At 53.0% G+C, this 11,239-nt stretch overlaps 1 protein-coding gene across 2 annotated transcripts; it reads right to left on the bottom strand.

The window, feature by feature from the left end:
- Positions 1–224: 224 nt before the first annotated feature.
- camk2a (calcium/calmodulin-dependent protein kinase II alpha) lies at positions 225–11,184 on the bottom strand. 2 transcript variants are annotated; one of them, XM_088440625.1, is made up of 18 exons: positions 11,041–11,184; positions 10,010–10,104; positions 9,870–9,929; positions 8,308–8,362; positions 8,144–8,209; positions 7,836–7,908; positions 7,625–7,727; positions 7,357–7,440; positions 5,811–5,905; positions 5,622–5,744; positions 5,466–5,549; positions 5,213–5,255; positions 3,072–3,109; positions 2,951–2,999; positions 2,631–2,706; positions 2,469–2,563; positions 2,145–2,373; positions 225–1,789 (listed from the first exon to the last, which is right to left on the bottom strand). In XM_088440625.1, exons 1-18 carry the CDS (start codon positions 11,100–11,102, stop codon positions 1,786–1,788), a joined length of 1,434 nt encoding a protein of 477 aa, XP_088296751.1. In that variant the 5' UTR covers positions 11,103–11,184; the 3' UTR covers positions 225–1,785. The 2 variants fall into 2 exon arrangements, with proteins under 2 accessions (XP_088296751.1, XP_088296750.1); XM_088440624.1 differs by having other exon boundaries at positions 2,951–3,109.
- Positions 11,185–11,239: the final 55 nt, after the last annotated feature.

An 11,239-nucleotide genomic window follows, 5' to 3' on the forward strand; every position in this document is an offset into this window, starting at 1 on the left:
CCCCCCCCCCCCCGATTTCCAGAGGTCGGTATTGAAGCCCAAATATTCATTCTAGACATCAATGGCAATTGTAATGTACTGGAAACAATGACTCTGGCACTTTAAGCAGATACAAGCATGTGTGTGTTCAGGATATGATCCAAGTCAATCAGACTAAACAAAAAACAAGCAGTTTTTGAGCATGCGTCAAACGTGTTCGGATTTAAATAAAACCTCATTAAATGTAGACGTGTTCTCATCAAGTTTATTTGATTTTTAAAATTTGACAACACTGCACAACGCAGGAGAAACACGTGCACGCTCTCTCCCGCGTGCACGCACACGCACGCCGTGTTCACTTCCGGTTACGCAGCGAACATGCACCCGCTGTTACGTCACAACATTGATTCGGTTTTTATTATTTTTGTTTTACATTTTCTTTGTCGTCGCTTCACCTGAGAGACGGCACCGTTAGCATGTTTAGCATCGGTCTTGTTAGCGTCTTAGCTCAGAGCCCAAGCAACAGCTGCTAACAACGCTAAAGCTAATTAAAAAAAAAAACTACAAGTGTTAAAAAAATCCTGTTCATCTATGTGACACGTGAAGTCGATAACCAATCAAACAGCAGGAATTTCGATTGCGCACACAAGATTTCAAAGTAGCACCCCGCCCCTAAATAAATAAATTAAAATAAAATAAATTAAAAAACACACACACACACATTGGAATTCAGGCTAACTGCTAAAAAGCTGAAAACGTCCATTAATGTTATGACGTGATCTGCGACCTATCAAAACAGCGGGAAGGTTTCCACTGAGCACACCGAGCTATCCAAAGGCGCTAATCAATGAAATTGCAAAGGAAACAAATAAAAATAAGGCTCAAAGTTTGCCTGCTGTAAACCAGCCAAAAATCACATGACTACAAAGCCGCTCCAAACAGGAAGTTGCTTGTCAAGTTTAAACGCATGCAATTGAAAGCCAAAGAGCACAAACACATTCACTACTATGTCCATACTCATACACGCAAATTCAGTCACCCATGCGCACGCTCAACACAACACACAGATGTACATAAGCAAACTTGTACAGACACGCTCAAAAGAAGCAGCAAATAAATCATTAAAGCTCTTCAATCGTACTAACGAGCTAAAAAAAACAAAGACGTTCAATGATTATTTTTTTGAATTATTACTATGTCATTAGTTTGTTAAGACTCCGCCCATGTGTAATGAAGAAGGCAGGGCCTGACAGAAGCAGACCCCTGAAGGGGCGGAGTCTAAGTGCAGGCGTTTATGGAAGCTCGCAAGGTTGGAGACGTGAGAGGAAGCGTCTGGATGGAACAATTTGTAGCAGTCACATCTATTGGAAGCCGTCATAGCGCCCCCTGCTGATTATCGGGCAAAACATACATATACACACACATGCACACATCTGCCACTTCCCTTGTTTACATTCAAGAAACATACATTTCACTTTACTCGGCTAAAATAAGCCGAGCCCTCCAACCACAGGGGGCGCCGTGATATATCTGTGTGTGTGTGTGTGTGGAGGGAGGCGTCCTGTCATTCATCAGTCACACGAAAACAAAGGGTATACAATGTAGCCGACACACACAAAAAGGAGCAAACGCACGCAAAAAAAAGGGCGGTCTGATTGGTCAGGCACGGATGAAAAACGAAGGTGTCGTCGCGGGGTCGGCACGGCCCTCAGCTCCTCTTCCCGTTTGTCGATGAACCGGCCGGCTGTCAATCGATCCGTCGTCGCGGCAACGGTGACCTCGTCAAAAGACCGCCCACATAGGAAGTTAGCTAGGCGAACACAAAGAGCAAAAAAACAAAAAATCCAACTGATAAAGCGGTAGCCATCTTCTGCCAAATTTTCAAGTACAAGCCACTGAACAGATAAAGTTTCAGCTAGCTAAGTTGGAACGTTCTCGCCGCTACGACGCCTATTGATCTCACTGCTTTCTATCTGATAACCTCAACATTTTTAGCCAGCGAGATGCAGACAGCCAGTTACTAACGCCGAGGCCGGTCGACTGCCCGGGTTCTCAAAGACCCCGGCGATGGATTGACCTCGAGCCGAGCCGCGTCCGGTCGGAGTCACCCTTCGAGCCGCGCGCGACACTCGGAACGGCGAGGCGGGCGTCGACGCGCGGCGTACTTGCTGAGCGTGGACGGCGAGCCCGAGCGGTGGAAGTGGACGATCTGCCACTTGCCGTCGCGGCGGTGCCACACCCTGGTCTCCTCCGACTGGACGGTGCGCGGCGTCCCGTTGCCGTCGATGTACTGAGTGACGCGGATGTAGGCGATGCACGCCGCCTCCTCGCCCACGAGGTGGATGTGAGGGTTTAAGATGGTGGTGTGCACGGGCTTGCTGTTCTTGGACCACACTGCACGCAGGCACGCACGCGTACGCAGGCGCGCCCATACGCGGTGAGTGGACGGGAAGTTCCGGCGAGAGGGCAGGAACAGGAAAGGCGCTCACGGTTTTCAAAGTAAAAACGATGGAAGTCCAGCCCTTCCACCAGATTCCCCAGCGCCTCGGGTTCGAAGGCGGTGACGGCCGGGTCGCACATCTTGCTGAGGAGGAGGAGAAAGGAAGCGGCTCGGGCGGGCGTTTGGGAGCGCGACGACGGCGCAAACCTACGTGTAGCTCTCGAAGTCGCCGTTGCTGATGGCCTCGATCAGCATCTCCGTCACTTTGATGATGTCCTGCTTCCTCACTGGCGCGCGCGCACACAGAGCGGCACGTCTTAGCGAGACGCGGCCTATTCATTTGCGTCCCATATAGCGGCCGTTAGTTGTCGGCCGATATCGTTCGACTCCGCTCGGTAGGAGACGCCCTGCCCTTTCCAGTGACGTCTCACGAACGGATTCGCTTGGCAAGCTATGGATTTTGCCGAGGCAGAGCGGACTCAAACGAACGGTCCGGCTCTCGGGAGGATACGACCGTGAGAATGTTCCTACCCCGAGTGTCTTCATCCTCGATGGTGGTGTTTGTGCTCTCGGACGATTCCTGCGGCGACAGCGAGTGCGCGTTACGAGACGGGAAGTTGTCAAAGTTTGGTGGAGCGCGGCGCCGGCTCACCTTGACGCCGTCCGTCTTCTTATTTCCGCTCTTTCCACCTGCGGGAAGGGCGACGACAAACACGCACAGCAGCAACAACAGCGTGACGGACACGGCAAACAGCGCCGCCGCCTGGAGCAACGGCCACATTGCGGCCGCCCCAGCTCTTCTTTTTACGCTCGCTCCCCGATAGCGAGGCGTTATATTCTCAGCTGTTCCTCGTACGCTACGACCGCTATGCTATATTCTGATCCGCTACTCCGCCGAAACCAGCTCCACGCTGCATTGTCTGTACGTGCTACCGGTTCTACCGTCCTATTTACAAGTTCTATACAATCCTAAGTCCGCCGGTCCCACGCTACGCTACGTTTGGATCTATTTCTCGACCCGGTCAAAATTATTCGGTGTACTTTGAAATCCCCTTCAGCTCTATGCTTGCATTCCTCCAATCGCTCCGATGCATACTAGTGCCGTACCCTAACCCTTTCAGATCACTGCGCGAGCTCCTCGACCGAATTTCCAAATCTTTGACTCCGCTTCCCGTAATTGACCTGCATGCCACGGCTGCATGTGTTTAAATATGCCGTTATGAGTTCCTCAAGTGTTAGCCAGAGCTATCCGCACTAGACTTACTGCTGTACGGCAGACAGCTGCTGCGCTAAACTAACTTGACACTTAATATCAGTCTAGAAGTACCGTGCTACCCAAACTAGCTCTCTATTGACTACTTGAAGAGCTACTTCTGTGCACCGACTGGCCAAACACAATGTTGTTATAGCACAACAGCGGTGTAAATCTAGTCTAGGTCTAAAGCGCTATGCGGTCAAGGCAATTCAAGAGTTTTAAAAGAAAAAAAAATCCCCAAAGTTTGCAAAACAAAAAACATTCCGAACAGCACGCACGCGGTCCACCAAGACACGAGTGAATGCGTGTACGCGGGCTCGGAGTGCGGCGGGAGTCGAGTACGAGGCCACTTTTAGAAAACACTTGACACCAAACATTCCTCAAACGTGACACAAGATACACAACAGACACTACGACTGACACACAGTCTGCATCACAACAGGAAAACCTGGAGTCAGGCCTAAGGCTAGAAAATAGGAACGGTAGGCTCAGACCAAGACTAGCCTTCGGACCGGGTCTCACACCAAGCCTTGCGCCAGGACCAGGACTGGTGGAAGGGTTAGCGTTGGGTGTCGGATAGACTAATACGAGCAGGGTTGGGATCAGTAGGTCTCGACTAGGATCATGGGAAGCGGGGCGCCGTTGCATATCAAGTCAAGCCATGGGATTTGGTCTAAGTCTAAAACTCGGACCAAACCTGAGAAGACCAGAATAAGATCCAGGTTTGGGAACAGATTGGAGTCTAGGACAAGCCTTGGCCTAGGATGTTGACCAGGTCTAGAATCAGGACCGGGACAAGAACGAGTACGACCTGGGCTAGGACCAACTTCAGCACAGTAGTAGGGGTTAAGACCAAGGACGAAGCGGCCTAAGAACAGGAGTACAATTAGGACCGAGCCTCGGCAAAAAACAGACAAGTTTAGGTTTACGGCTAGGATCAAGTTATAGAAACGAGTCTAGGGACCATGACTTAGTCAAGATTCGTGGCTGGGACCAAGACCGATACCAGGTAAAGGACCAGGTTTTGGACATGGTGGAGGGCTAATATCGGAACCGGGGCTAGGTTTCGGACCAAGTCCCGGCCTACGACTAGGACCAGGCACCGTGTCCATTGACACGATGACACAGGAGACCAGACAGGACTCGGGTGAGGACCGAAAGCTGGTTCAGTACCGGGAGCGGCCCTGAAATGAGATTGATGTTGAAGTTGAGCTAAGGGACTAGGACCACAGTTGCCTCTATGACCAGGACCACAACTTTGTGAGCTTGTTGGATGACGTGGACGGTAGCTACAACAACAGCGGCTATTAGTAGAACACAAGGCGATTGACATGTGAGCACAGCTGCGCACACACACACACACAGGCACACACACGCGTGCTAGCTTGCAGCCACTCTGCTGTTAGCATGTCAGTCAAAGGTCAGGACAGAGGCTAAGTACCTTTTCCAAAGCATGCAAGATGATAGTATCAAATTCGTTACGATACAGCGTTGCCTTTTTTGGCTTGAACTTCCACCCCGTTCGCCCGTTGACCCACCTGAGAAGTTGCGGGTGGCCAACATGGTTGTCAAGATGGCGCCCTGCAAGGAAACAAGAGGGAGAGGAAGTAGCGAATAAGGGCAGAAGGAAGGACATGAAGGACAGAAACAGTTGAGGACCGATGACACGGAAACCGACACGAGAGCTGTGAGTTGGGGTAAGCTCGTCGCCATGGAAACGAGCAACATCACAAATATTTTCCAGCCGATCCAACGAGCCGTAGGCCGGGGCGGAAGCCTTGCCTTTCCTACCTTGAGCTTGCGGCGGGCGTTAAACTTCTTCAGGCATTCCACCGTCTCCTGTCTATGCATGCAGGACGCCACCGTGGAGCGATGCTGCACACAAGCGCGCGCACGTTAACGCGCGCACGTCCGTCCCCATCGGCAAAGAGGCCGACGCTCGCTCACGGAGATCCAGGGGTGTTTGAGCGCCTCGGCGGCCGTGATGCGTTTGGACGGATTGATGGTCAGCATCTTGTTGATCAGATCCTTGGCCTCGGGAGTCACCGTGTCCCACTCGGGGGACGGGAACTGTCAAGGACGAGGTCGCTGAGCGCCGCCGCCGCCGCACGCGAGCGGCGCCGCATCACCTCGTACATCGTACGCTCCGGCTTTGATCTGCTGATACAGACGGTGCTGATCTTCGTCCCAAAAGGGAGGGTAGCCCACCAGGAGGATGTACAGGATCACGCCTGAGGATGCGAAAGACGCATCTGAGGAGGGAAGCGCGGCGAAAAAAAAAAAAAAAAAAAGGCAGACGACTGGCTGACTGACTGGAACGGCGGCTCAGAAAGGCACTGACCCAACTTGCCGGGCTATTCGTTTGCGTTCGCCTGTGTGTCCGTTTGGTCTCCGCGATTGAATCGCATGATCATCCCGCCCAAACGCGTGAGATGTCCTCTACTGAGCGCGAAGGACTTAAACAGGTCAAAGGACATAGACCGTACGCTGCAGTGGACACAAACTACTCAAGCTTTCGGGTTATTCATTTAACCCCCAAAAGTTGGGTTGGATGAATATTCCAAAAAACAATGCGCCGTTCCAAAACGCGTTGTTGGGCTTGTTTATTTCACCCACGGCTCGAATCGGAAACTTTTCCGGTGAATCGCTTATGCATTTTTCCGAGAAACAATAGGGTAGTTCTTTTTCACTTTTTTCAGACCAGTATCAGCACGAGTCCCCGTATCGATACCGAGTGCTGATACCGCCAGTACTTTTGATACAGGTCCTTTCCAGAACAAACTGACGGATAGCTTGAATGAAAGACCTATCTATTCTCCTTTGAAATGGAATCGTTCCCTTCTTCAAATTTGTCATTTGTCGTTCTCGGCAGTCGAAGCGCTCCAGGACGGCGCTCGGTAATCGCCTCGACCGCTTCAAATGAGACCGGGCGTCGTCGGTCACTTAGGTGAAATAAACAACCCGAAAAGTCAACGAATCGATCGCGAATCAACCCAAATTTAGGTGCGTGACTTTTTGGGCTCAAAGCAATAGCCTAAAAAGCCGGATGAAATGTTTTTGGGTGTCCATCCGTTTAGCCCCCCAAAAATTGCGTTCAATGAATACCCCCCAAAATGTTTGCGGAACGAACGCGAGGATGAAAAAAGAGATCGGAGGATGCGACGCATACACCTGAGGACATATTTGCGTAGACGCCCCGGGACAGAAAGGTCACACGTCAAGACACGGTCTAAAAAGTCACACAAATGAGGGTCAAAACGCACAAATGAAGACACGCAAAACACACGCACACCGTATCTCGGCACGGTACGCTAAAAACCGAGGACACGGCCACTGAAGTGTGAGACGCGCCCGAGGAGACGTCGGTACCCCGAGAACACGATACACACCTGAGGACACAAAAGACACACCCCGGGAGACGGGACACACCTGAGGAGAGGAAACAAGGAGACAAGTGGAGGAAAGAAGGTGATGAACAGAGAGAACAACATACACGCACGACACATCGAGAAGAGCGGAGGAGACGAGGAGAGGCGTGACCGAGACGGGGTCAGAATCCGAAGAGACAGGGAGAGGCGCCGAGGAAAAAAGGGGAAGGGCGGAGGGAACGAGAAGGTGACGAGGAGCGAAGGAGGCACGGATCGGAGGAGCGGCGGCGTGGAGGAGACGGTCGGAATCTGACCGCAGGCCCAGAGGTCCACGGCCTTCCCGTAGGGATCCTTGCGGAGAACTTCGGGGGAGAGATATCCGGGAGTCCCGGCGAAGCCTAAGGAGACAGACGCGCACGCGCCGCCTTAGCAATACGCTCGCCGGGCGGCGGCCCCGGTCCCCGTCCTGCGTGGTCAGGGCCGACGGGCACCAGGCTTATTTCCACCAAAGTGACCGCGGCCAGAACACGCCCGACGGCGCCCGAGGCCGCGGGGCTAACCGCGACGGCGGCGTCGTCTCACCGAACCAGGCCTGCTGCTCGCCCTCCACCTCGATGGCCAGCCCGAAGTCGGCCAGCTTGACCGCCGCCCCTTTGGACTTGGAGGCCAGGAGCAGATTCTCCGGCTACGCCGCAACAGCAACGACAAGGAGCTTGCTAACCGCGCCGAGTGCGCCGAGGGGCGCGCGGAGGGGGGGGGGGGGGGGGGGGGGGGGGGGGGGGTCACGGCAAACCTTCAGGTCACGGTGGACGACGCCCATCTGGTGACAGTGAAGCACCGCCTCCAGAATTTGCTGGATGCAGTGGCTGAGGACAAAAAAAGAAAAGAAAGTAGCGTATCCAAAAGAAAGTCAAGGTCACGCGGCATCGGCAGGGAGGGCCGCGATCGGTCGCCGGTGCGCCGAGCGAACGCGATGTCATCAACGGGCGACGGCCACTGACAAAACGGCCGCACCCGGATAAAAACGGCTGCGCGGACATCACATAGCGGAGAGGGTTTTTTCGGCGCGCGCTAGCTAAAGCTAAGGCGGCGGTCGCTTACCTGGCGTCGGCTTCGCTATAATATTCTCGGGCGACGATATCTTCAAACAACTCGCCGCCGGTCACCCTGAAACACACACGGGCAACAGGAAGGCTATCTTTCCCACGGTACGGTCCCGCGCGCAACACGGAAGACATCGCGGGTCGCCGGCCAACGCCGCTCACAAGTCGAAGATGAGGTAATGATGCGCCTCCTCCGAGATGCTGTCGTGAAGCCGCACTGCCGGGCCGGCCCGGGGGGACCCGGGAGAAAGAAGGCCATGCGGACACAAGGAAAACCAAATCAAAGCGGGTTTTTTCCTCCTGACCCTTTGGGCCCTTTCCCGAGTTAGCCGTTTGCGGGTTTTTCCACACCGGTTTGTGCGTGTGTGATTTTTTTTGCGGGCAGGAGGGCGAGCAGGTGCGCCCGAGAGGAAAATGACCTCAGGTGCACCGAAACGGCCAATCGGAAAGGCGGCTGCGACCGAGCGTCCAATGGCAGCTCTGTGTGGGTGGGTGATGCTCCACAGATAGCGAGGAGGCTTACATAACATAACTCGCTCTGTGTGTGCGTTGCCAGGCAACAGTGTCTTTAGGTGAAAGCGTCAAAAGCCTTCCGACAACACGCGCGCGCACACATTGGTGCAATGTGTAGGAGTGTTTGGAGAGAAAAATCTAATTGTTCCTCTGAGAGCTTATTTAACACAGGTGTGTATGCGTGCGTGCGTGCGTGTGTAGGTGTGTGTGTGTGGGCGGCGGCACCGTCAGGCCTGCGTCCTTCCACATGCTATTATGAAATAAAGGCAGCGTCTTACACTCGCCGCGCGCGTCACGCTGTCCATGTTGTCGGAGGTCATGTGACAAGACAGGTGACGGGCAGAAAAAGCAAAGTCAGAGGTGAGCTGCGATTGGCTGATGTGGGTGGATGAGCGCTTCCTGTAACGAGGCTCGCTGTCTACAAGATTCTTCTCGAATGTTGTCTTTTGGGGCTTCTGGCATATTTCTTTGTCTTATGAAGAACAAATAAAGACATTTTAAATGTTGGATGCATGTATTTTTACCAATATTTACTTCAATTGATGACCAATAAACAAACGCTGATTTTAAACTTGTTGAACGTATACAATAAGGACATAGTCAATTGTCCTTAGGTGTGACCTGGAGTGCGAATGCTCGTTTGTCTCTGTGTGCCCCGCGATTGGATGGCAATCAGTTGAGGGCGTCCCAAGTCAGCCGGGATAGGCACCGGCGAGCACTTTGAACACCCACCGCCGAGTTAGGAGAAAATGCCTATAAGGCTTTTGGCACATTCATTTTTCAATGGTGCGCATCGTCAACTGATCCCTTACCCGCCTACACTTTGGCTACAACTCAAATGGTTGGGCTGATGAGAAATCAAAGTTCAGACCTTAAGGAGCTGTTTTGGAGAAATTCCGCAACGGACATCGTCCAAAATTTGGACTTCAATAACGCAAAATGGATCTTTGTATAAACTGTGTATATATACTGTATATATATATATATATATATATATATATATATATATATATACACACACACACACACACACACACACACACACACACACACACACACACACACACACACACTCAGTTGAGTCAGTCAGTAGCAAGCACATCTCGGTCACATGATGATGACATCACATGAATTATGGATGGAAAAGCAGGGAGCGCGGCGTTCATAATTCATCATTGTCATCCCGAGGCCTTTTTCTGGCGGCGACTCACCGATGTTGGGGTGCTTGAGCAGGCGGCAAATTCGGGCTTCGCGATCCAACTTTTGATGATCTGAGGAAACGGGGGAGGGCGAGGAGAGCGTTGGACTTTGGGCAAAGATGTCACCGGGCCGCCAAGCGGTGGCGTCTCACCTCGCGCCGACAACTTTTTGGTGTTGATGATCTTGGCGGCAAACTCCTGACCTGACAGAACCTTCACGCAGCGGCGCACCACCGAGAAGGCCCCCCTGCCGACAAACGCGCGCGGCTTCGTCAGGGAAAGGACGAGAGAGTAAAGAAAAGCAAAGGGGGCCCCAAGGAAAGAGAAGGCAAAAGGGGGAGCGCGGAAACGGGGTTGCGATCACGCGAAGGGAAAAGGCAGACGTGAAACAAGGACATGAGCCATAAAACGGGGGAAGGAGGAAAGCCAAGAGTGACAAACACATGAAACAAGGAAGAAGGCAAGCGGGGGAGCAAAGAAAGCAGGGCCAACGCAGGGACGGGAAACACGGAATCCGTGAAAGCGGCGAGTTTGGACAAAAGGCCACAAGGGCGCAAGAGAGTAAGGAAACATGAGAGCCAAAAAAAAGAGGGAGCGAGAGGAGAGGAATCAAACGCGGAAGCCAGGGGAAAGGGGGGAAATGGAACGTGGGTGGAGGGGAAGGAGGAGACAGGGACAGGACGTTGGACCAAGAAGTGAATGAAGGGAGGAAGGAGTCAGGAAGAAAGGGGAGGAGGAGGAAAGGAAACAAGGGAGCCGCTAGCCAAAAGAAAAAGAAGCGAGGAAAGCAGGGAAAAATGAATGGGGGGAGCCAGGTGAGAAAAGGAGAGCAAGGGAAGCAAGGGATGGGGGAAATCAGATTGAAATCATTGCGATGATGGGCGATCAGCGCATTGATTATGCTGATTGTCGTGCAGCCCCCCCCCCCCCCCCCCCCCAAAAAACAAAACAGAAATTGTGGCCGCTTCTCCAGAGTACACCCACACGTCTTATGTAATCAACCTGTGTGTGTGTGTGTGTGTGTGTGTGTGTGAGAGAAGGTGGTGAGTGGGATGAGGTCAGAGAGGCGCTCCGCTCACGCCTCGCATTTGAGCTTCCGCCTTGCCTACGGGTCGCACAAGTGCGCCAAGTTTTCGCCGCCTGGCCTCGCCCGCCCGCCCGCCCAGCCGGACAATCAACTTACTTTCCCAGCTCCTCGTACAGTTGATACTCCTCGGTGAAACGGGTACAAATGACAGTCGCCATGCTGACCCGTCGGCGAGCGAGGGCCGGGAGACGGTGACCGAAGCCGGCGGCGGACGCGGAAGAGAAAGGAGAGCGGAGCGGAGCGAGAGCGAGAGCACTTTGTTTCGGCGCAAGCAAGGAGATGATGAAGAAGATGG

This window comes from Hippichthys cyanospilos, chromosome 18 (assembly GCF_059441005.1).
Source record: "Hippichthys cyanospilos isolate Australia breed blue-spotted pipefish chromosome 18, RoL_Hcya_1.0, whole genome shotgun sequence".
In the NCBI taxonomy this organism is placed as follows: domain Eukaryota; kingdom Metazoa; phylum Chordata; class Actinopteri; order Syngnathiformes; family Syngnathidae; genus Hippichthys; species Hippichthys cyanospilos.